The 23,572-nt window shown below is 41.7% G+C and overlaps 1 protein-coding gene across 6 annotated transcripts in view; it reads left to right on the top strand.

Moving 5' to 3' along the window:
* The window catches only part of KIF16B (kinesin family member 16B), a 215,270-nt gene that overhangs the window by 5,882 nt on the left and 185,816 nt on the right, over positions 1-23,572 (top strand). For all 6 annotated transcript variants that reach the window (XR_005452325.1, XM_038751766.1, XM_038751765.1 and 3 more), the window contains exons 2-5: positions 15,608-15,677; positions 16,918-17,031; positions 21,191-21,307; positions 23,421-23,518. Coding sequence is in view for 5 of the 6 variants with exons in the window: in XM_038751766.1 (XP_038607694.1) it covers positions 15,608-15,677; positions 16,918-17,031; positions 21,191-21,307; positions 23,421-23,518 (399 nt within the window). In the remaining variant the exon portion in view is untranslated. The remainder of the gene's footprint in view (positions 1-15,607; positions 15,678-16,917; positions 17,032-21,190; positions 21,308-23,420; positions 23,519-23,572) is intronic.

Raw genomic sequence — 23,572 nt, 5'->3', positions numbered from 1 at the left:
TTTGTACACAAAGGTAATCTATTTTTAGGTTCCCTGGATATTTGGACTACTTTATTACCCTATTCTGCTGTATGTATTGCCTTTATGGGAGGAAGTGAGGTCTAAGGCTATTATAGGAGTAAATTGGGAAGACAGAATACCTGTCAAACTCCACAATTTCTTGATTTGTGATCCAGGGTGATTGATTTAATTAATATTTTTGAGCAATTACTCTGTGCAGAGCACTGCACTAAGCACTTGGAAAAGAACAATATAAGATATTTGGTAGATGCAGTCCCTGCCCACAAGGAGTTTACATTGTATGGTGGGGGACGGACAATTAAATAAACTGCAGGTGGAGGAAATAGTAGAATATAAGTCTTTGTATGTAAGTGTTGGGGGCCTGGAGTGAGTATTAAAGTGCTTCAGGGGTACACAGCCAAATGAACAGGCAACACGGAGGGGAGGGAAATCCCCTTGGAGGAAATTTCACTGGGGCAGGAAACATGTCTGCCAGCTCAAGCGCTAATTTCAGTACTGTACACATTGCGAGCACTCAGATACTATGTGATTTTAGGAGGGTTTTGAAAGTGGGGAGAATGTTGGACTGTCAGAAATGAAGGGGAGGCGGGGAGTTCCAGGGCCGAGGGAGGTTGTGGGCGAGGGGTCAGTGACAGGATAGATGAGACAGGTACAGAGAGCAGGCTGGCATTAGAGTACAGTGCTCTGCACACAGTAAGTGCTCAATAAATACGATTGAATGACTGAAGAGAGGGTGCTGATTGGGTTGTAGTAGGATAGCAGCAAGATAAAGTAGGAGAGAGAGCTGATGGGGTGTCAAAGTCAACAGTTTGGAGTTTGATGCAGAGGTGGATGGGCAACCATTGGAGGTGTTTGAGAAGTCAGGACATAAGGACTGAATGATTTTTCAGAAAAACGATCCAGTCAACAGAGGGAAATATGGACTGGAGAGGGGAGAGACAGGCAGGGAGGTCAGAGAAGAGGCTGATTCAGTGGTCGAGGCAGGAGATAAGTGCTTGGATCAGCATAGTAGTAGTTTGAATTGCAAGGAAAGATTCTAGTGACGTTAAGGTAGAATCGACTGGATTGAATGTGTGTTGAATGAGAGATGAGTTGAGGACAATGCCAGAGTTACGGGCTTGTAAAACAGGGAGGGTGGTGGTGGTGTCTCTGGTGATGGCAAAGTCAGGGAGTGGTTAGGGTTTGTGTGGAAAATGAGGAGTTCTGTTTTGGAAAGTTTAAGCTTGAAAAGTGTTGGTGGGATATCCAAGTAGAGATCCCCTGAAGACAGGAGGAAATGCAAGACTGCAGAGGAGAGAGGTAGATTTGGAAATCACCTGCAGAGGAGGGTAGTTGAAGGTGTGGGAGCAAATGAGTTCTCTAAGGGAGTAGGTGTAAATGAAGAATTGAAGCGGGCCCAGAATGAGCCTTGAGGGGCCCCCACAGTTAGATGGTGGGGGGCAGAGGAGGAGTCCACAAATGAGACTGAGAAGGAGCATCTGGAGCAGTAGGAGGAGAACTGGGAGAGGACAGTGTCAGTGAAGTCATGGTTGACATCGGTAGGATCTTTGGAAGAGCATGTTTATTAAAAGGCATACAATAATCCAAGTGATCACCATGATCTAAAAAGTATTCTCAAGCTGTGATGACTCCAGAGAAAATAGTATCATTTTGTGGGGAGAAAGGGCAAAAATTCTCAATATTGTTTAGAAGCTGTTAATAGATGTTGGAGTGGGAAGAGTGTGTGTTCTACCTTCTGGTAGATTGAAATTGTAGCTGGCCATTCAGGGTAATAGGCCCAAGAAATCTTGGCTAATGAAAAAACTTGTTAAAAAATGACCAGTGTATCAGTTTCTTGGCTTTTCTATATAAATGAAAGGACATACTGAGATATTATGTTCAAAACACAAAATACTGCTGTCTTCGTATCCCATTGGCTGAACAATTCTGCAATTAAGCCCTATGTTGGGTGAACAACTGTTTTTCTTAGATGTTAGGTAAAATCTCTGTTCTTTACTTTCCTACTTGTTCTGAGTGTGGCGGGTGGATTCGTAAAAGTGACCTTGTTTGAATACTAAAGAAAGAGTTTCACAAAATGCCACACCTTGTTCTCATTTTCTTAATCTAGAAGTGTGAATCATTGGCTCAGGAATTTCAGCCTTGCCAGTCAGCACCCATACTTAAAAGAAGTAAGATACGGCTTAATAGAAGTCAGGCAGGGAGTCTAGAAGAAATAACAATGCAGTGATATGAGTTTCTGTCCAATATGTCCCTTTCCTATGGCTTCCCAGGAGGAGTGGCAGAAGGGCAGAATGAAATCTCCGTCCCGCATTAACAACCTCGACCCACTGCTGTAGGCTGGAGCAGGGAGATTTAGTCTCTTCCTCTCCCCTTCTTTTTCTCCCCTTCTCCCTCCCCTGCCCTGCCCCACACGGAAGGAAACTAGGAGAGAAATGCAAATTCTCCACCATTATCTCTCATCACCAGGAGAACAGTCAAAAGGATAAAAGTAGCATGGCCTAGTGGCTAGAGCACAGGACTTGGAGTTCAGAAGGACGTAGGTTCTAATCCCAGCTATGCCACTTGTCTGCTGTGTGACCTTGGGCAAGTCGCTTCACTTTTCTATGCCTCATTTACATCAGCTGGGAGCTACACGTGGGGCAGGGCTTTTCCACCCAAACTGAATAACATGTATCTACTTCAGCGCTTAGTACAGTGCCAGGCAAATTAATAAGGCTTTGACTAATACCATAAAAAAAGCTCTGATATTGCATTCTCCCAAGTGCTTAGTGCAGTGCTCTGCACATGTTAAGTGCTCAATAAATGCTACTGATAATAAAAAAATAATCCAAGTGGTTTAGGGATTTGGGACATGGGTGAGGAGGAGAAGGCTGCAGGACTTGCCTAAGTGATGGACCATGGTTGGAAGGGAGAGGGAGAATTGTTTCAGAGGAGACTGGAGAAGGCCACCCCAGGGGCTGAGGATATTCTGTGGGAGAAAGGAAAAGGGACATAGCTTGCATTAGGAGAGCACTGGGAATCAGAAGGACCTGGGTTCTAAACTCAGTTCCTCCACTTGTCTGCTATGTGACCCTGAGAAAATCACTTCACTTCTCACTCCAGTTTGTCTCATCTGTAAAATGGGGATTAATACTGCACACTCCATGTGGGGCAACCCGATGGGGTGTATCCACCCCAGTGCTTAGAACATTGCCGGGCACATAATAATAATAATAATAATAATGATGGCATTTATTAAGCGCTTAGTAAGTGTTTAACAAATACCATTAAAAAAAGATAATTGAAAGATGACTTCTATGTGACATTGAAATAATTTCCGTGCTTGCATCCCAGTAGCTCATATCAAGTGAAGTGTAAGAAAAGAACAAGACAGGAAGGGAGGATTTACCCCCAACTTTGCATATTGCTGAATGTACAATTTTATTTCTTGTCCCATGCTGATTCACAGTTCATTGTTGGTGCTCAATAAATGCTAAATAGCAATCTTCTGGGACTGCTCATCCACAAACCTCTTCTTTGAGTAATGTGAATGGGGCAATTTAAAAGTTATGCAAATGAAGGAAAGATGATTCTTCCAGTTTCATGTTGTTGAAGGGTGATTTGTGTGGTATTTGCACTCTCCAGACCTCTGCTCTAGCCTATCAGATGTTGGTAATGAGTAAACTTTCACAACTCCAGACTGTTATTAATAGCAATCTAGCCAAATGCTTGTGATTCAGGGTACAGTGTTCCTTGCCATTTAGGGGCACCGAAACATTTTTGCCTTTGAAATAAGTTGTACTGACCCACTCGTGATCGTCTCATCACTTTTCTTGGCTCTTCTTGGTGGTTAATCCAGTTTTGTACTTTGGCCTCTCAAGTTAAATTCCTTTTTCTGTGAAGTAATTTTAATCCCAGAAATAATCCTTATCTCAGAAATGAAGGCCAATTACAGTGAAAGAGCAGTAGAAGCCATTGTTAAGTCTGCCTCACCACAAAAATGTAATAAGCAGCTTTCCAAACATTTTTAATTGTATTTAGAGATGGCAGCCATCCTACTCCAAGAAACAATCGACTGCTGATAGTGCAACATTAATTGGTAAAAGTTGAAGGTTTCTGTGGCATGAAAGAACAAAGTTAATTGTCCTGTATACTTAAAGTAGCCTGACTGCCATTTAACTTGTCCTAATGCCTGGGTAGAAACGCTATGTTATTAGGTAAAGCTAGAATCTGAACTTCAAACTTATGAAACACCAGGGATAATCATTAAATACTTATTCAGGGAATAAGAAGGGGCACCGAGTTTACTCATGGGATGTAAGGTGGTAATTTTACAAAGATCCCAGAGCCATGTGGCTTTAGGCAGGCTGCCATTCAAAACAAGTGGTAATTCCTGTGCAAGATGGTTTTTCCCCTCTCACACTGGTATCATCTACCTGTTTACATGATTGCCCTCCCTTAGTACTTACTGTAGAATGCTTATTTACAGACTCTGTAAACCAAGGAGGGAGGAGAACCTAGGTTTGAATCTAGCAAATTACATTTACTCTTTGGGAAAGCAGCAAAGTACTATAGTTGGAGAAGGGGAATGTGAATGGTTTGCAGAGTTTGTTTTTTATGGTGTTCCTTCCTCCTGTCCACTTTCCCTTCTTTCAAGCTAAGATGAATCAGGAGGGTGGAGACCAGTTCCCAAAAGTTTGGGTTTCTTTTCCTCCAAGAGCTCCTTACCTTCTTTCAAAATTAGTGTTGGGAAGAGGGGCTAGATCCCATACTGTATATATGTATATATGGTTGTACATATTTATTACTCTATTTATTTATTTTATTTGTACATATCTATTCTGTTTATTTTATTTTGTTAGTATGTTTGGTTTTGTTCTCTGTCTCCCCCTTTTAGACTGTGAGCCCACTGTTGGGTAGGGACTGTCTCTATATGTTGCCAATTTGTACTTCCCAAGCGCTTAGTACAGTGCTCTGCACATAGTAAGCGCTCAATAAATACGATTGATGATGATTAGTTAGCATCACCATTGTTGAAAGCGCTTCCCCTCCATTGCAGGCCCTCCATTGTGGCCCTTTCACACAGAAGTGCTGGTTTGCCAGGCTCGTGCGCAGGTTTGACTGCCAGGTGAAGTGCATGTGCTACATAGAAACGTTTGGGTGAGGGAGTGCGAATGGTTCAGCGCCTTCCATCACCACTCCTGTGAAAACAAATCTAACGCCTATCTGGTTGCCATGGTGCTATCCCTTTCTTTTCCATTCTCAATCATAAACTGAAGTACTCTGAAGAGCACCCTTGTGATCTCTTACTGTCAAGCAGCATGGCCTAGTGGGTAGCCCATTGTTGGGTAGGGACTGTCTCTATATGTTGCCTATTTGTACTTCCCAAGCAGTTAGTACAGTGCTCTGCACACAGTAAGCGCTCAATAAATGCGATTGAATGAATGAATGTGACATCCCAGGTTTGGAGTTTTCCAGTTTGTTTCACATGTAGAAAAAACATTAGGAATTTCTACTATTGACTGAGGTGAGTTCAGCTACTTTATAGTGATTCTACTTGGTTTCAGGCATGAAGCATCTACAGCTGTGCTTGGCTCATAGCGCTTAAATCCCATAAAAAATAGGAGTCTCAACTGCATCAACTGAGTTTATTACATTTGCCTTCCCCATCTCACTTGCTGTTGCACAGGTAGCTAATTCAGCAATTAGCTTTTAAAGAGTGCTCTGTGTGTTTGAAGCTGTTTCTAATCATTAATTAGATGATCCACACGTTGCATCTGTGAAACATTTTACAGTTGAGGAAGCTGAGAAATATAAAGACTAAGAGGTTTGCTGGTTGGTAGTCGTGATCTGTGTGCTCAAGATGTTCCTGCCTCAGCTCTCAGGCAGAGGTGGTCACATTTCCAAAGGCAAGAATGGCTAAACTTCTGACCTTGGTGACTCCTACTGGGCTATAAGCCAGACTTAATCCCTAACCCTGTTGAGTACCCCCCTGTGGAAAGAGGACTGGCCTAGGAATTAGAAGACTCAAGTTGTAGTCCTGGCTGTGCCACTTGGTGCCTGTGAGACCTAAGGAAAGTCATTTAACTTCCCCAGGCCTCTTTTTTATCTTTTGTAAAATGGGTATAAAATATCTGTTCTTCCTAATTATTAGACTGTGATCCGATTGTCTTGTATCTCCCCCTGCTCTTAGCACAGTGCTTGGCACTTGGCAAATCCTTAATATATTCCATCATTATTATTTAGATTATTGTTAACCACATCTGTGGCTGCCTTGGAGGCAGTTAGGAACCATTGTAAGTCTAGTGTCCATATTTATTTCTCCACCTTAGTTCTAAATTTTTTTTGGAAAGAGCTCATGGTGACAGGCGCACAGACTTCTCTTGGTGATCATCAGACGGAATATAAAGTGTAGCTGGGGTAATGAATGCAGCTTTTTTTAAAAAAGTGAAATGGTCTTTTGATATTTAATGTCTATTTTACGTAATGTATTTCTGCAACATCAGTGCCCCGCAGGACTCTCTGATGGAGATTTATTGATTCAAGTTTTTGCAGTGTGAATGCCGTCATCCAAATTAAGGAAAATATTTTCTTTAGAATGTAGAATTGCTTTGTGGAGTGAGGAAACTGTCAAATAATAAAAAATCCTGGTCCCATTACCAGAAATTAGCAGTGCCCCTTCTTCCACACTGAGCTGAGGCGGGTATCCTCTGAAAGGAAGGGACAATTATGGTCCAGTTTGCTGCCATTGCCTTCTTTGTATTAAGCCTTTACATAGGGTGGCCAGGTTTTTCAGTTGGTCTGCCTCCCGTCCGGTATGGCTATAATACCGGACATCTACTTTCAGTGTCTGACTCCCTCTGCCGTAATAATAGTAATAATAATAATGGCATTTATTAAGCACTTACTATGTGCAAAGCACTGTTCTAAGCACTGTGCCTCCTGCTTCTGTGTTCCAAGGGTTGGAAGCTGTGCCCATGTTCAGAGGGACCTGGGAAAAGAATGAAAAGGCTATGGAGGCAATTGGGGTGGCATGGGGTTGGGGAGGGGAATCAGTGTTCTCCCAAGAGAAACACTCTAGGGTTGAGTGAATGTTGCATTTTCTGCAAAATAAGAACTATGATATCATTAGGTGGTGCCCAGTATAATGCATAGAACACCACTGGCATTTCTATATCTGGTATCTTAGCTTGCTGTTTGTGGCCACTCTTCCTTTATATTAGCCCGTGAACCCAATCTCTACATTAAAGTTGTCAGTGTATCAACACTGAAAAGTGTGATTTTTAAATAAGAAACCAACAGGAGATAGGATGTCTTCATTTATTTTGTAATTATGTTGTTCATATTCTGGAAGAGAAAAATGTGATGACTGCATACTTTCCTGTTTCTTTCCTTTGCCCTGATTAAAGAGGAGACAAAAAGCCTCTTATGCCATGGTCACTATGTGGGTGGAGAAAGAGAGCCTTCTTAGTGAATTTCTGTTTTGGGTTTTATTCAAGGGGGGAAAAGGGTGGAAAAGAAATCTGCCTTTAGGTGGCAACACCCCCCACCCCCACCCCAACTCTACAAGGTATTTATAGAGCTGTTTTAGCTTGGTGTCTATCTTTAGAAACTTGATGAACATAAATTTGCTGTTCATAAATGTGCTAGTTTGTACACTGTGGTCTCATGTAAGTGTAATCTCATCTAATTTGGTCTGGTTTGATCTTCATGCTGGTGTAGTTAAAATTGAAGTTAAAATTAGAAGAGAAGAACATTACTACCTTTTGTGGGAGTTATGTAACAACAAACACATTTAAAATGGTCTCTTATTTTGACTTATTAGGATAGTGTAAATATTCTGAAATTTTCAGCAAAATTAAGAATATGGGTGGAATTAAACATTACAATATGATTTTCATTATCTTCAAGATATTAGGAAATTTAAGGATTCAGAAGGCTTTGCACCCAGCAGTTGTCTCTGAGAACACTCCCTGACTTTGATTAATGATAATAATAATTAGGAGTTCCATCTGATTCCATAGAAAGGGATGTTTTATTCAATTTCAGAATTACAATCTGCATTGCCTGGAGCTCTATTAAAACAAAGACCTTTTAAAATTAATCTTATTTATGCTTTTCTTTTCCTGCAGAGCCCACGTGTTAGCTTCTTTTAACTTTTAAATGTGTAGGAATTCTCCTAAGCCACTTATTTCAGCTTTGCTTTCTGCTTCATTGTCCTGGTTTTGGCATTTAACACATTTCATTATGGTGTTCCAGGTATTTGACAGCTCTGAGGTTGGGAAATCCTTTACTTCTGTCTTTTTCACCCATTTCAAAGATGTTTCCTTACTCCCCAAATTGGAACTGTCATATAACTCAGCTAACCGTGGCCTAATGGCTACAGCACAGGCCTGGGAATCAAAAGGACCTGGGTTCTAATCCTTGCTCTGTCACTTGTCTGCTCTGTGTGACCTTGGGCATGTCATTTAATTTCTCTGTGCCTCAGGTCCCTCATCTGTAAAATGGGGAAGACTGTGAGCCCCATGTGGGACTGGTTGCTGTGCCTAACCTGATTAGCTTAGAACGGTGCTTGACATATAGTAAGCTCTTAACAAATACCATCATTATTTTTAGATCATTATTATCTTCTAGACTGTGAGCCCGTTGTTGGGTAGGGACTGTCTCTATATGTTGCCAACTTGTACTTCCCAAGCGCTTAGTACAGTGCTCTGCACACAGTAAGCGCTCAATAAATACAATTGATTGATTATATACCTGCCTAATTCAATCAGTGAGTCAGTGGTATTTGTTTACTTTATGCAGAGCACTGTACTAAGCGCATGGCTCTGGGGAAAGATCACGGGCTTTGGAGTCAGAGGTCGTGGGTTCAAATCCCGGCTCTGCCAATTGTCAGCTGTGTGACTTTGGGCAGGTCACTTAACTTCTCTGTGCTTGTTACCTCATCTGTAAAATGGAGATTAAGACTGTGAGCCCCCTGTGGGGCAACCTGATCACCTTGTAACCTCCTCAGTGCTGAGAACAGTGCTTTGCACATAGTAAGCGCTTAATAAATGCCATCATTATTATTCTTTCATTCATTCAATCATATTGAGCACTTACTGTGTGCAGAGCACTGTACTAAGCACTTGGGAAGTACAAGTTGGCAACATATAGAGACGGTCCCTACCCAACAACGGGCTCACAGTCTAGAAGCAGGAGACAGACAACAAAACAAAAGATGTGGACAGGTGTCAAGTCATCAGAATAAATAGAAATGAAGCAGGATGCACATCATTAACAAAATAAAAAGAATAGTAAATATGTACAAGTAAAATAAGTAGAGTAATAGATATGTACAAACATATATACAAGTGCTGTGGGGAGGGGAAGGAGGTAGGGTGGGGGGGGATGGGGAGGAGGAGAGGAATAAGGGGGCTCAGTCTGGGAGGGCCTCCTGGAGGAGGTGAGCTCTCAGTAGGGCTTTGAAGGGAGGAAGAGAGCTAGCTTGGTGGATGTGCGGAGCGAGGGCATTCCAGGCCAGGGGGAGGATGTGTGCCGGGGATCGATGGCGGGACAGGCGAGAATGAGGCACAGTGAGGAGGTTAGTGGCAGAGGAGCGGAAGGTGTGGGCTGGGCTGTAGGAGGAGAGAGGGAGGTGAGGTAGAAGGGGGCGAGGTGATGGACAGTCTTGAAGCCAAGAGTGAGGAGTTTTTGCTTGATGCATAGGTTGACTGGTAATTATTATTATTATTATTATTATTATTATTATTATTACAGTACAGCAGAGCTGATAGACATGTTACCTGCCCACAAGAAGAAGCAGCGTAGCCTAGTTGATAGATCATGGGCATGGGGCTCCGAAGGACCGGGTTCTAATCCCAGCTCTACCATTTGTCTGATGTGCGGCCTTGGGCACATCACTTAACTTCTCTCTGCCTCACTTAGCTCATCTGTAAAATGGGGATTAAGACTGTGAGCCTCATGTAGGACATGGACCAAGTCCAACCTGATTAGCTTGGGGGTCTATCCCAGTGCTTAGTATGGCACCTCCCCCCCAAAAAAGAGCTTATAGTCTAGAGGGGGAGACAGACATTAATATCAATGGATAATCTATGGATATTTTCATAAGTGCACAAAGACCTGTATAATAGAATAGAGAAGACCAATTAATCAATTGATCAGTGATATTTGAGTACTGGTCCTTTTGGAGCTTCTCTCCCCTCCATGCCCCCTTGCCCCCCTTCTTCCATATCTCCTTCCTTCTACTGTTATCATTTTCTTATTTCTCTTTTCTAGATACTGGCTTTATAAATTTAATAATATATCTTGAGCTCCAACCGGGTATAGAACACCATATTTGGTGCCTGCTTTGCGATGAGGGCTGTTCTATGTGCTTGGGAGAGTGCAGTGAAAAATAGACTTGTTTAACCTTGAGCTTTAAAATAGATCAGCCAGACTTTCAATTAATCATATTTGTAGAGCACTTACTGTATGCAGGACACTGTACTAAGTTCTTGGGACAGTACAATACAACAATAAACAGCCACATTCCCTGCCTGCAATGAGCTTACAGTTTAGAGGGGAAGGCTTTCCATGACTTCCTATAACACCAGGTCAATACTGAGAGGAGACCATTTTCTCTCTCCTCCCCTCTCTCCCTCCCCCTGCTCCCCCCAAAATTTCCAATAAATAGCAAAGTCCTGAATACTTGTGGGCTGCCTTTTGTGTCAGGATGCTGGGGCTTTTGCTGTGGATGTTTTAGTGTTGAAATGGCTGGGGTAAAGTACAAGAGTGAGGTGAATGGTTAGTAATGTGCAGGATAAATGTACCTGTTATCTGCTTATTTATAGTGCAGCCAATTCTTGTGTTCCACATGCTTCTTCTATGTGCTTGGAAGAACTCTACTGAGGAATTAGGACATGTTCTTCTTTCAGTGTATGTCTGTCTGGGTTCAACATGAAGTGGTGTAGGAAGACATGGCTTTAAGTATTCAGGTGACATTGATCAGGGTTGGGGCACTTAAGGGTGAAGTATTGAGAATGTTAAGTTTTTCAAGAACACAACTTCTACATTCTAGATCTGATGTAGGCTGTAAAGCTAGACTGTTAGCTTCTTGTGGGCAGGGAATATGTCTGCCAACTCTGTTATATCATACTCTCCCAAGCACTTACTACAGTGCTCTGCACATGGTAAGTATCCAATAAATGATTGGTAAAAGAATGTTTTGTGTTAAATGTGTATTTCAATCAATCGTATTTATTGAGCACTTACTGTGTGCAGAACACTATACTAAGCGCTTGGGAAGTACAAGTTGGCAACATATAGAGACAGTCCCTACCCAACAGTGGGCTCACAGTCTAGAAGGGGGAATAGTCACTGCAATTTTCTTTTTCATAGTCAATGACAAATGCTTGTTTTTTGTTAAGAATGAATCTAGGAAATACTTTGAACCACTAGAATATGTGTGGGAGTTTCTGATAACCCACCTACACCCTAGCTGTATTAATTGGGTAGAATAATTTTGACTAAACTAATAGATGATGTGAAAGAAGAAAAGATGACTGTAAGAATGTACTGTGCACGATTTGAGTCAGTTGGCATCAAAGTATGGTACTTGGGCCATGACCCATAACCATGCAGTTAATGTTGGACTTGAACTTGGGAGCTTTTCGTCCTGATATCTTCCAAGAAGCTGCTGCAGAATAGTAGAACTGCTTGAAAGGGTGACCCAGAATCTTTTACAAATCTGGGCCTGGCCAAATATCTCCTCAGGTATGATTTTTCTTGACAATTGAGCTTTGTGGCATGTTGATTTCATCAAAGTGAGTTTCAAACTATGAGGTCACAGGGTTGTGAACTCCATTTTCTTTTCATATGGCACGCAGCGGGACTTGGTTTGCACTAGCAATGCTGAGAAGCTGCTCAGACTGTAGTATAGATCAAGTTTCAGAGGAACCAAATCCTTTGGAAGGTAGTAAATTTGCCAGCCATTCATTGTTCTGGGTTTGCTTTAGATATTGGGCATCAGTAACTTATTTCCTGCCAAGAGAGCAGGCCCACTGCTTTTTGATGACTTGTGATGCCTGTTTTTGGAAGATGTTTCAAGATCAGTTGAAGTGAGGAAGTTGAATCATTGTGTAAGTGTGCAAATGACACAATGACATGGAAATAGACTCCAGAGTTAATCTATTACTTGTGGTTCAAAGCTACCAGGCCTTGGGAAGAAGAACGTCTTTATAGAGCTTCAGAATTTCAGCAAAGCATTAATGCTATTGGGAAGATATTTTTCAAGTATTTTGGTCCTCTGACGGGGATTGGGCCTTAGGAATTGGAAATCCTCTCATCACCAGGACTTTTCATCAGTCCTGCACTGCTAAACCATGGCAGGGAGAAAAAGCGGCAACTGCATAAGGCCGCCTCAGCCAGTCGGGTTTTAAGAAGGCCATGGTTGTGGTATAATTATGGTGACTGTTGTATGATGAGCCACGAGGAGCCAGAAACTGATCCTCTGCCCTATTGATCTTTTTGTATTCCTCATTGTCTTGGTGGTGTATGGTGATTTTATGTTTCACCAGTCCCTTCTCCCTTTACTTTTTCTTAGGTTGTGAGCTCTTTGTGGGCCAGGTACCATGTCTATTTGATAATAATAATAATAATAAGGGTATTTGTTAAGCACTTACTATGTGCCAAGCACTGTTCTAAGTGCTAGGGGAGAGACAAGGTCATCAGGTTGTCTCACATGGGGCTCACAGTCTAAATCCCCATTTTATAAATGAGGTAACTGAAGCACAGAGAAGTTACGTGACTGGCTCAGAGTCACACTGCTGACAAGTGGCAGAGCAGAGATTAGAACCCACAACTTCTCATGCCATGCCATGCCCATGCTCTTTGCCACTAAGCCACGCTGCCCAGTGCTTAATAAAGTGCTTTGAACACAATAGGTACTTTAAATTCTATTACTACTGCATTATTGGTGACTGGTTGGGAATCCCAAGTGTGGTAGATTTTGACCACAATAAAAAGTCACAAGAATAGGAAATGGCAGCCTAGGTCAGGCCAAAGGCCTACCCAGCCCAGGATTCTGTCTGACAGGTGCCATTGGTGCAGTCTTTTCATTTTGAGTATAGAGACAGCATGGGCACAGGGATATTAGGGAGGGGAAGGGCTGGGAGGGATTGGGCTTCAAAGAGTGAGGAGATTAGAAAGCCACCTGACTGGAAACTCTCAGGTCTTGTCCGAGGCCTAGGTGAATAGGGCCAGAAGACTGTTATCTGAGGACGATCACCCCCCCCCCCCCGTCACCTCCATGATATTGGACCTGTGGTGTAGCAAAACCAAGGAAGCTTGAAAGAGTGGTGCGATGGGTAATTACATTTTATGAGCCTCTGCTGAGACCCAACAGTTTAGATGAGGAAATGTTAAGACAGAGGACTGACTGTGAAGAATAAGTGCTTACTATGTGCCAAGCACTGTCCTAAGCACTGGGGTAGATACAGGTTAATCAGGTTGGACACAGTTCCTGTCCCCCATGGGGTTCACACTCTTAATCTCCATTTTATAGATGAGGTAACTGAGGCCCAGAGAAGTTAAGTGACTGGCCCAAGGTCACACAGCAGACGCACGGCAGAGCTGGGATTAGAACCCAGGTCCTTCTGACTCCAAGGTGGATCCAGAGGGACGTTTCAAAACTTTTATTTAAGCCCCCTGAACCAACTCTGAGTGCCTGAATCCTAGGCCAAGTATCACTAGGGTATCGGAACCTGATATCAGGATTTGTCCACTCAGTGCTCCTCACTTGTGTGCTACATAAGTTATAGGTGCCCCAAAGCTAGCCCGAATCGTACCCTCAAGTCTTACGTGGTATTCATTCATTCAATCGTATTTATTGAGCACTTACTGTGTGCAGAGCACTGTACTGAGCACTTGGGAAGCACAAGTTGGCAACATATAGAGGCGGTCCCTGCCCAACAACAGGCTCACAGTCTAGTGGTACGTGTGGAAGGCCAGAGGTCAGTACATATCCCTGGTACTGCTTGGAGCTTTCTTGCTTTTTGGTGTTGGGGTGTCCCCTGAGCTCACTTTTACCATCACTGGCACTGCCAATGGTGTGTGAGAAAATGTGGAAATCCTTGGTGGTAGCAGGAACAGGTTTTTCCCAATAGAGATTGCAGAATGGATAGGTGGAGTTGGGCCACAAGCAGCTTCTGTGGCATGAGAAATGAGAGATTTCAAGGCAGTGATAGCTGGAATGGACCTGAAGACGTCCCAGAGTGAAGCCCTAGGTCCAGGGCCTCTTCTTCATTTGATTACATTCACTCTCTCTTATTCTGGGTTGGTGCAGCTGGTTTACAAAACAATTTAAAGCCAGCCCCCAAAGTGGGTTGTTTCACCCCCTGGCCCTGCTATGGTGTGCTTGAAAGTATTTTCACCAGTGTACTATTGTGCTTCTGCTGCCTTGTATCTCGCTAAAAGGTTAATATGAGACAAAGTTGAAATGAATTTGTCCAAAATATCAACATCCTCGTCAACCTTCTTGTTGAGAGTATGGTCTATCTCAAAATCCAGGCAGCCTTTCTTAGAAGACCTTGGAACTGCGTTGAAGTCAGTTCTACAAGAAGGGAGTGACCTCCTTCTGGAGCCTCACAGTCACTTCTTTGTCTGTGTGTGTGTGTGTGTGTGTGTGTCTGCGTTTAAAGTGGTCTGGGAAATGACTGACTCACAAAATTGTGATTAAACCCATTAGAATTCCTGAGGATTATTTCAATGTATTTCTGAGTTAATCTAATGTAGAACAAGTCATGCTGTTATTCCCCTCCCCAATATCCCACATAAAAAGTGCCTTCAACTGATGTGCTCTATTATTTGGATTTTTCAAGATCACTTAGCCTTTATCTTTGGAAATTTAGTAACCTTGTTTTGGCCTGTTTCCTGTGGCTTATAACCCACTTTCTGGTCCTACCGAATAAATCAGTTATAGGATGTAATTGACATAGTTTAGGAATATAATTTTCTGGAGAGTCATGGGAACAGATCCTAAATCTTCACATAGCTCAATGTGATCTATTACCCAGTCAAATCACAAATAAGGTTTTAAACTTAATTTTTTTTCCTCACATGATAGAAAGGCTGTCAGCCCTGGAGAATCATATTTCCTAAATGTTATAGGGAGTTGACTGATGGTCTGCTACTCCGAATGCTTGTATTACTGTATTCCATATTTTACTTCCTTGAAAGGACCGACACACCCAACATCAAGTGATCATTAGGCTGGGTACTGGTATTGGACTTCCTTCCCCTTTGTTTTGTCATTCACCTTTGTCATTTAGTCTATTCCTGCTTCAAGGACTGGCTTATCTGCTGTTAAAGAGGTGTGTCAGGCAGAGTCTCAAAACTGGATTGATTCTGATTGGCAAGAGTGTAAGACTTGGAAAGTAGATTCTGATTCAGTATGCCCGTGAAATAAGGTTAAATATTTGGCTCCCATGCTATGGAAGGGAGAGAATCAGTGATCATGAGTGTGCCCATGGAAAAGGTAGGTAATGTCAGTATAGTAGTTCTCACTGCATGTAAATTCTGTCTTTAATGTTTGCTCCTAGCCTAACACATTGTATTCTTCCGTTTGCAGGGAGAAGGATTTGGAGGCCAAGTTTATTATTCACATGGAAAAAAACAAAACAACAATCACAAACTTAAAGGCAAGTTTTTTCAGCTCCCTTTTGGAGTCCTACTGTTATACCTCTAGGATCAGAAGATCTACCTAAGCCCTACCACCTTAGGCCATGAGGCTCTTTTCTGTCTTGCTTGAACTTCAGGAGGAAATTGTACGCAGGGGGCAGCAGCAACTATGGTCATGAAACTGTTCTTTTTAAAGCAGTTTCAGAAACACTTTAGGGTATTAACAAAGGAAGAAGAAGAGAGCCATGGTTTTCAAGGAGTCTATAATCCATTAAAGATTGTTTTTTAAAATTTCTGGTGCCAATCAATTGAATTTATTGAGCACCTCCTATATTCAGAGCAATGTACTTGGTGCCTGAGGGAGTACACTAGAATTAGTTGTCATGACTTCTGCACTTAAGATGCTTCCAGTATAGTTCGGGAGACAGACGCTAAAGTAAATTACAGGTAGGCTAATGTAGACGTTTTCAAGCACGAACTCCCATAAGTTTCCCCACCATTCCCGCAACATCATCATCATCAATCGTACATTTTGAGCACTTACTATGTGCAGAGCATTCATTCATTCAATCGTATTTATTGAGCACTTACTGTGTGCAGAACACTGTACTACGCGCTTGGGAAGTACAAGTCGGCAACAAGAGCACTGTACTAAGTAGTTGGGAGAATACAATGTAACGGAGTTAGCAGACATATTCCCTGCCCACAACAAGCTTACAGCCTAAAGGATTGAAACTATGAGCCCCACGTGGGACAGGGACTGTGTCCAACCTGATTTGCTGGTATCCACTCCAGCACTTAGTACAGTGCCTGACACACAGTAAGTGCTTAAGAAATACCACTATTATTATTATTATTCTGCCTCCTCCTCATCCTTCTCTACTTTTATTCCCTCCATTCGCTCCACTGCTATTTTGGATCAGATGTTGGACTGAGGTTGGAGGGTTTAGGGGCTCCCCTGTCCCCCTGCCTGCTGGGATCCCAGAATTCAGCTATTATGTTAACTCCAGAGTGTAGATCAGAATGCTGTACGGGCCCTTGGATTTAAAGAACCTTTTCTCTGAAGAGCTCTTGCTGATTCTTTCAGTATTTGAGCCATTTGAATATATTAGTTGGCATTCAGTTAACCAGAATGTCTTCTAAACACATTCTCTAAAAGGAATTTTGAAAATGTTCTGAATTCAAATGAAAATTGCATCCTATCTGAGGAGTAGTTAGCATGCCTAAGATGAAAATTATTATTTCTTTTTTCCTTTCTAGATACCAGAAGGAGGATCTGGGGATACTGGAAGAGAACGGACCAAAACCTTTACCTATGACTTTTCCTATTTTTCGGCTGACAGTAAAAGTCCTAATTACATAACTCAAGAAATGGTATGCTTTTTTAGTATGTTTTTTCATGTAGCAGGTTGAAGGGGCATTTTATTTTGCATACCCCTGCCTCAAAAATCTTTGTACCTTTTAAAATAATAATTTTCATAAACCTAGCAATTAATGGTACTTTTGCTGTCAATGGAAGTGCATATGTTTATTTGGGAACTCTGAAAGTTATGGTTAGACCTGTAGTAGTAATGTGAGAAGCTATGAGAAAGGAGATTTCAGAGGGGTTGGGGCTGGAAGCCGTGAGAAGGGTGGGTTGGGTTGGGGGGGGGGGGGTAGGGTGTGTGTGTGTGTGTGTGTGTGTGTGTGTGTGTGTGTGTGTGTGTGTACACACACATATTTTCACTTGCTTCTCTGGTGAGCCACATGTGAGTTGGGTGAGCTATTGTTCCCTAAATGGGGCTTCTCAAACACTCAGGTTGTTGCTCAATGTCACTGTTGCCTCATCATGAAATAAAGAATCAGTGTCCATAGTAGTTAGTGTCCACTTCATGTGCACATTGCTTTTTGTTTTGCTGTGGTAAGTACCTTTAATTTCTGTTTTTTTAATTGCTTGAATTGCAGCTATATTTACCCAGATTTGGTAGCTCCTCAGGCATATAGGGCAGGGAATGTGTCTACCAAGTCTGTTTTATCGTTATGTTATACTCGCCTAAGCTCTTAGTACAGTGTTCTGCACATAGTAAGTGCTCAATAAATACAATTGATTGTCAGAAGCATCTGTTGACTGCACATTTGCACTTTATAGGACATTTTATAAAGGTAGCTAGTTTCTGCCCTAAAGTAACTTGCAATCAGACAAGTAATCCAGAAACAGACAAATGCCTAGAACACTGGCAGACATGGGCAACATTACAAATGCTAAAGAAGAAAACATTTGGTACTTAGATGTAAGGCAAAGAACAAGTATATTTTGTGGAGTGATGAGAAAATTTTGGAGTAGCATATGAAGGAAGGGGTGGGGTTCATTCATTCATTTGTATTTATTGAGCGCTTACTGCATGCAGAGCACTGTACTAAGTGCTTGGGAAGTACAAGTTGGCACATATAGAGACGGTCTCTGCCCAACAACGGGCTCACAGTCTAGAAGGGGGAGACAGACAACAAAACAAAACATGTGGACAGGTGTCAAGTCATCAGAATAAACAAAAGTAAAGCTAGATGCACATCATTAACAAAATAAATGGAAGAGTAAATATGTACAAGTAAATTAAGTAATAAATCTTTACAAACATATATACAAGTGCTGTGGGGAGGGGAAGGAGGTAGGGTGGGGGGGATAGGGAGGAGGAGAGGAAAAAGGGGGCTCAGTCTGGGAAGGCTTCCTGGAGGAGGTGAGCTCTCAGTAGGGCTTTGAAGGGAGGAAGAGAGCTAGGTTGACGGATGTGCGGAGGGAGGGCATTCCAGGCCAGGGGGAGGACGTGGGCCATGGATCGACGGTGGGAAAGGAGAGAACGAGGCACAGTGAGGAGGTTAGCGGCAGAGGAGTGGAGGGTGTGGACTGGGCTGTAGAAGGAGAGAAGGGAGGTGAGGTAGGAGGGGGCGAGGTGATGGCGAGCCTTGAAGCCGAGAGTGAGGAGTTTTTGCTTGATACCTAGGTTGACTGGTAGCCACTGGAGATTTTTGAGGAGGGGAGTAACATACCCAGAGCGTTTCTGCACAAAGATAATCCGGGCAGCAGAGTGAAGTATAGACTGAAGTGGGGAGAGTCAGGAGGATGGGAGATCAGAGAGGAGGCTGATGCAGTAATCCAATCGGGATAGGATGAGAGATTGAACCAGCAAGGTAGTGGTTTGGATGGCGAGGAAAGGGTGGATTTTGGCGATGTTGCGGAGGTGAGACTGGCAGGTTTTGGTGACAGATTGGATATGAGGGGTGAATGAGAGAGCAGAGTCGAGGATGACACTATGGTTGTGGGCTTGTGAGACAGGAAGGATGGTAATGCTGTCCAGGGTGATGGGAAAGTCAGGGAGAGGGCAGGATTTGGGAGAGAAGATAAGGAGTTCAGTCTTGGACATACTGAGTTTTAGATGGCGGGCAGACATCCAGATGGAGCTGTCCTGAAGTCAGGAGGAGACCCGAGCCTGAAGGGAGGGAGAGAGAGCAGGGGCAGAGATGTAGATTTGGGTGTCATCAGCATAGAGATGATAGAGTTGAAGCCATGGGAGCGAATATCTCTTGTTATATTGTACTCTCCTAAGTGCTGAGTACTGTGCTCTGCACATAGTAAATGCTTAATACGATTGATTGACTAGTGATCTTGAGGAATACTGGATTATACTCCTTCTGCTGAAACATGGAAATAACCCTCCAATTTCCCCACCCGTCTTTTTTATTCGTTTATTATATCTACAACATTCCTTATGTTTGGGCAGTTGACTCTCCTAATCTCCTGATTGGAGATCTAGGTATAATCACGAGTTCTTCTCCTTCAAAGTTTTGCTCAACCTAAACCCCCAAGGAGAGTCCTTAAACTTGAGTCCCATGTGAGGAACTGTGTCCAACCTGATTATTTTGTATTTGTATGCCAGTACAGTGGTTTGTATATAGTTAGGACTTAAAAAATACTATGATTATTATTTTAATGCCACTATTACTTATTATTATTAATAAGAATATGGCCTTCTAATGTCTAGATGAAATAAATACACCAGAAGGACTTTGTTGACCAGGAGTGATTGTGGCACTGGGGGATTTAAACCTGCATAAGGGAAAAAACAGTCTCACTGTTACCTCTACGCATGTTGGTGATTCTCAGGCAGTTGATGTATTTTCATATAAACAGCTTGGCAGGCTCTATTTGTACAGTGTTAGCTATTTGCCACTCATGTATGATGAGTATAGCAATCATGGTCTGTAGCATAATATTTGAATGCAAAGAACAACCGTATTTGTTTTGTGAATGTTATGTTAATCGCTCCAGTTATTTTAAATTGCATTCTTGCTCTTCAAAGCCTGGGATTTGAAATAAGCCCGTAGACTGTAAATTGCCATTGGATTCGGAAAGGCTATAATGGACCAAGGCTAAATTTAGTAAACGCTTTTCTTATAGTACTTCTGAGTTGCCAGAGCACATGGGAGAATAGTTTCAGAACTAGGAGGAAGCTAGAGAATTTGCTAGTCCTTTGATTTCCTCCCTTGTGGCCTCTTTCTTCTGACAAAACCACTATTAAATTATCCCTAGTATATGAGAGCTTGCAAATTTTTTTGCCTTGTCTATTGTGTCCTAAGTTCCTTGAGGGCTGGACCATCCTGTTATTCTATAATCCCCTCAGTGCCTAATGTAGGACTGTGCTGCTACAGCCTGGAAATACTAGTGATTGCCAGTTTATTTTTTAAGACCTCCTGCCATCTCCTAAAGAATCCAGTGTCCAAGCCTCACAGTCAGGATATTCTTCTTTAACCTAAGTATATCCTGGTCCAGTATAAGCTTTAGAGAGAGATAACAAATATTTTCCCCATTTTACTTTTGAAGAAAACTGAGGTTCTGAAATGAAGAGTTTGATCACGTAAAATGAAGTAATAATTTTGTAAAATTGAGTCCCAGAATGCTGTGGAGACAAAAACTGAACTTATCCTGAGAATGCTACAACCTGGACCTAGAAGCCTGGATAGGAGAAGCAGTGTAGTTTAGTGGATAGAGCACAGGCCTTGGAGACAGAGGGCCTGGGTTCTAAACCCAGTTCTTCCACTTGTCTGCTGTATGACCTTGGGTAAATCACTAAACTTCTTGTGCCTCAGTTACCTTATCTGTAAAATGGGGATTAAGACCCATGTGGGACAAGGACTGTGTCCTTTCTGATTAGCTTGTATCTACCCCAGCACTTAGTACAGTGCCTGGCATATAGTAGGTGCTTAACAAATACCATTTTTTTTTTAAAGTCCAGGAAATTAAACAAGAAAGTTGAGGAACAGTTTCAGGGAGGCAAAATAGAATCAATTTTGAGACATTTGGGTATTTATCTAAAATTGCCCAGGACCATTTTAAAAAATCTAGGCCTATCCTGTGTAAACCTAACCAGTTGATTAAAAAGGATTAAAGTAACATGAAAATAAAGAAAGGTTTACAGGGTGTCAAATAAAAGCATAGTGATACTCAGTAATTTGTGGCTGTTTTATTTAAGAAAAACAAACTTTTTTGCTTTGTTCTCAGGTTTTCAAAAATCTTGGCACCGATGTCCTGAAATCTGCATTTGAAGGTTATAATGCTTGTGTATTTGCATATGGACAGACTGGATCTGGGAAGTCGTACACTATGATGGGAAATACTGTATGTAGTTTTCTTTGTCTACAAAATAATAATAATAATTAAAAATTCACTTATAATTGCATTCCTTTTAGGATTGATAATGTCCACCATGAGCTGCTCAACAGTTTCTAAGTTGGTTTCTTGATATGACCATTCTTTATAAATAAGAGAAGACACAGTAGTAAGGCAGAGATAATTTCCTTTAAAAGATTTTTAATTAAAAATAGTTTTGAGGGAATCGAAAATCAATAATGGATTCCAGTCCACTGTTAGTTAGTCTTTCTTAAAGGCCCCAAAAAATACTACCCTAGGGCAAAGAGTCATTTTTTCCCTTTTCTCTGGCAATTATTTGAACAAAATCTTCTTAATGTTTTTCCATTCAAGAAACACCTTTCTGTCATTTTAAGTTTTATCTTTTTGTGGTTTTTTTTAGCTCTCTTCATCCAAAAAGCAGAGAGTAAATTTACTATTTATATACGTAATGGATTTATAAACTGTTGAGGCTGTACTGTGTGTGGATAAATAGAAAATAATGACTGTTTGGTTTAGAAATATTCTCAGATTAAAACAATACACTTGAGACTGTACCTGTAGTTGGCAGTATTGTCAGAATTTAATTACAGCCAAATAATATGCCCTCTGATTCTTTTTTCAGATTAAAAAAATAGTTTGGTAGAACAGTGCTAAGTAGTGAAGCTAGCATTTATTGGTTGTCAAATTTCACTGGAGTCCAAAAAAAATAGTTGTTTTTGTCAAGAACAAAAAATACCCAGGTCTGTGCCTTTGTCAACGTATTGCTAAGCACTTGTTTGGAGCAGAAAAAAGAGGGCTGATATAGTTCTTGACAGTACGTCTCAATTGCCAGAGCAATCAGGTGTAATATTTCTGTGTTTGTGAGATAATCTGTCACATAAAGGCATCTTTTAGAGTCAACCCTTTACAGATGTAATCATGAAAAACAGCCCACAGAGCCATCTCATCCACCTTTGGCGAAGCCCCCGGATTTACTAGGAGCTAGAGTACCTCCTTGGAATTTTGTTTCTTTAGCTAGTGTCACATTCATTCATTCAATCGTATTTATTGAGCGCTTACTGTGTACAGAGCACTGTACTAAGCGCTTGGGAAGTACAAGTTGGCAACATATAAAGATGGTCCCTACCCAACAGCGGGCTCACATTTCTTTTTAATGTTAAGTCCAAAGTGATCTTTTGTCCCTGTGCTCCTACTGCCTTGGGCTAGACACCCGGGTTTGAGTAGAAGACAGCAGGGATGAGGTAGTTTCAGAATACTGCTTTGTCAACTCTAGAAGCAGCGTGGCTCAGTGAAAAGAGCACGGGCTTTGGAGTCAGAGGTCATGGGTTCAAATTCCGGCTCCACCACTTGTCAGCTGTGTGACTTTGGGCAAGTCACTTAACTTCTCTGTGCCTGTTACCTCATCTGTAAAATGGGGATTAAGATTGTGAGCCCCACGTGGGACAACCTGATCACCTTGTAGCCCCCCTAGCACTTAGAACAGTGCTTTGCACAAAGTAAGTGCTTAACAAATACTATCATTATCATTGTTATTATTAATATGATAACATAAGACCTAAATAAATCTGGAATTATTTTTCTTGATGATTCATTCATTCATTCAATCGTATTTATTGAGTGCTTACTGTGTGCAGAGCACTGTACTAGGCGCTGGGGAAGTACAAATCAGCATATAGAGATGGTCCCTACCCAACAATGGGCTCACAGTCTAAAAGGGGGATGATCTTTACTGCTTCATTGCTCTTTGCCCTTTTGTAAGTCTTCTCTTTGAATAGAGCTGATGCCCTCACCTCCAGTTGTTTTATTTAGATTTTGTTTGTAAAAATTCCTCATGAATTAAACTCCGAGTAACCATGTTTGGATTTTATATCTTTGCCTTATGTACTTGTCCAAATGTAGTCATTTAATCACTCTATTTCTTTCCAAATATGGCTCTCATCACTCATGCCTAAATCCTGGACCATCAGGCGTGAAGACTAGATAATTAGTCTCTTTATACTCATAATCCAGGATTAAACCACTGACAGCAGATACATTTATAGAATTATTTCATTGAATTAAAATATTCTTAGAAGTTTATTTTTAAAAAATCTCATTACAGGGTGATTCTGGCTTAATACCTCGAATTTGTGAAGGGCTCTTCAGTCGAATAGGGGAAACTACAAGATGGGATGAAGCGTCTTTTAGAACTGAAGTCAGGTGGGTTTGAAAGTGTTGTGCTTCCCTTGGGATTTTTTTTTTTGAGAATGTGTT

The sequence above is a fragment of the Tachyglossus aculeatus genome, chromosome 9, assembly GCF_015852505.1.
Source record: "Tachyglossus aculeatus isolate mTacAcu1 chromosome 9, mTacAcu1.pri, whole genome shotgun sequence".
NCBI classification, from domain to species: domain Eukaryota; kingdom Metazoa; phylum Chordata; class Mammalia; order Monotremata; family Tachyglossidae; genus Tachyglossus; species Tachyglossus aculeatus.
This window is presented reverse-complemented; position numbering and strand designations above follow the sequence as displayed.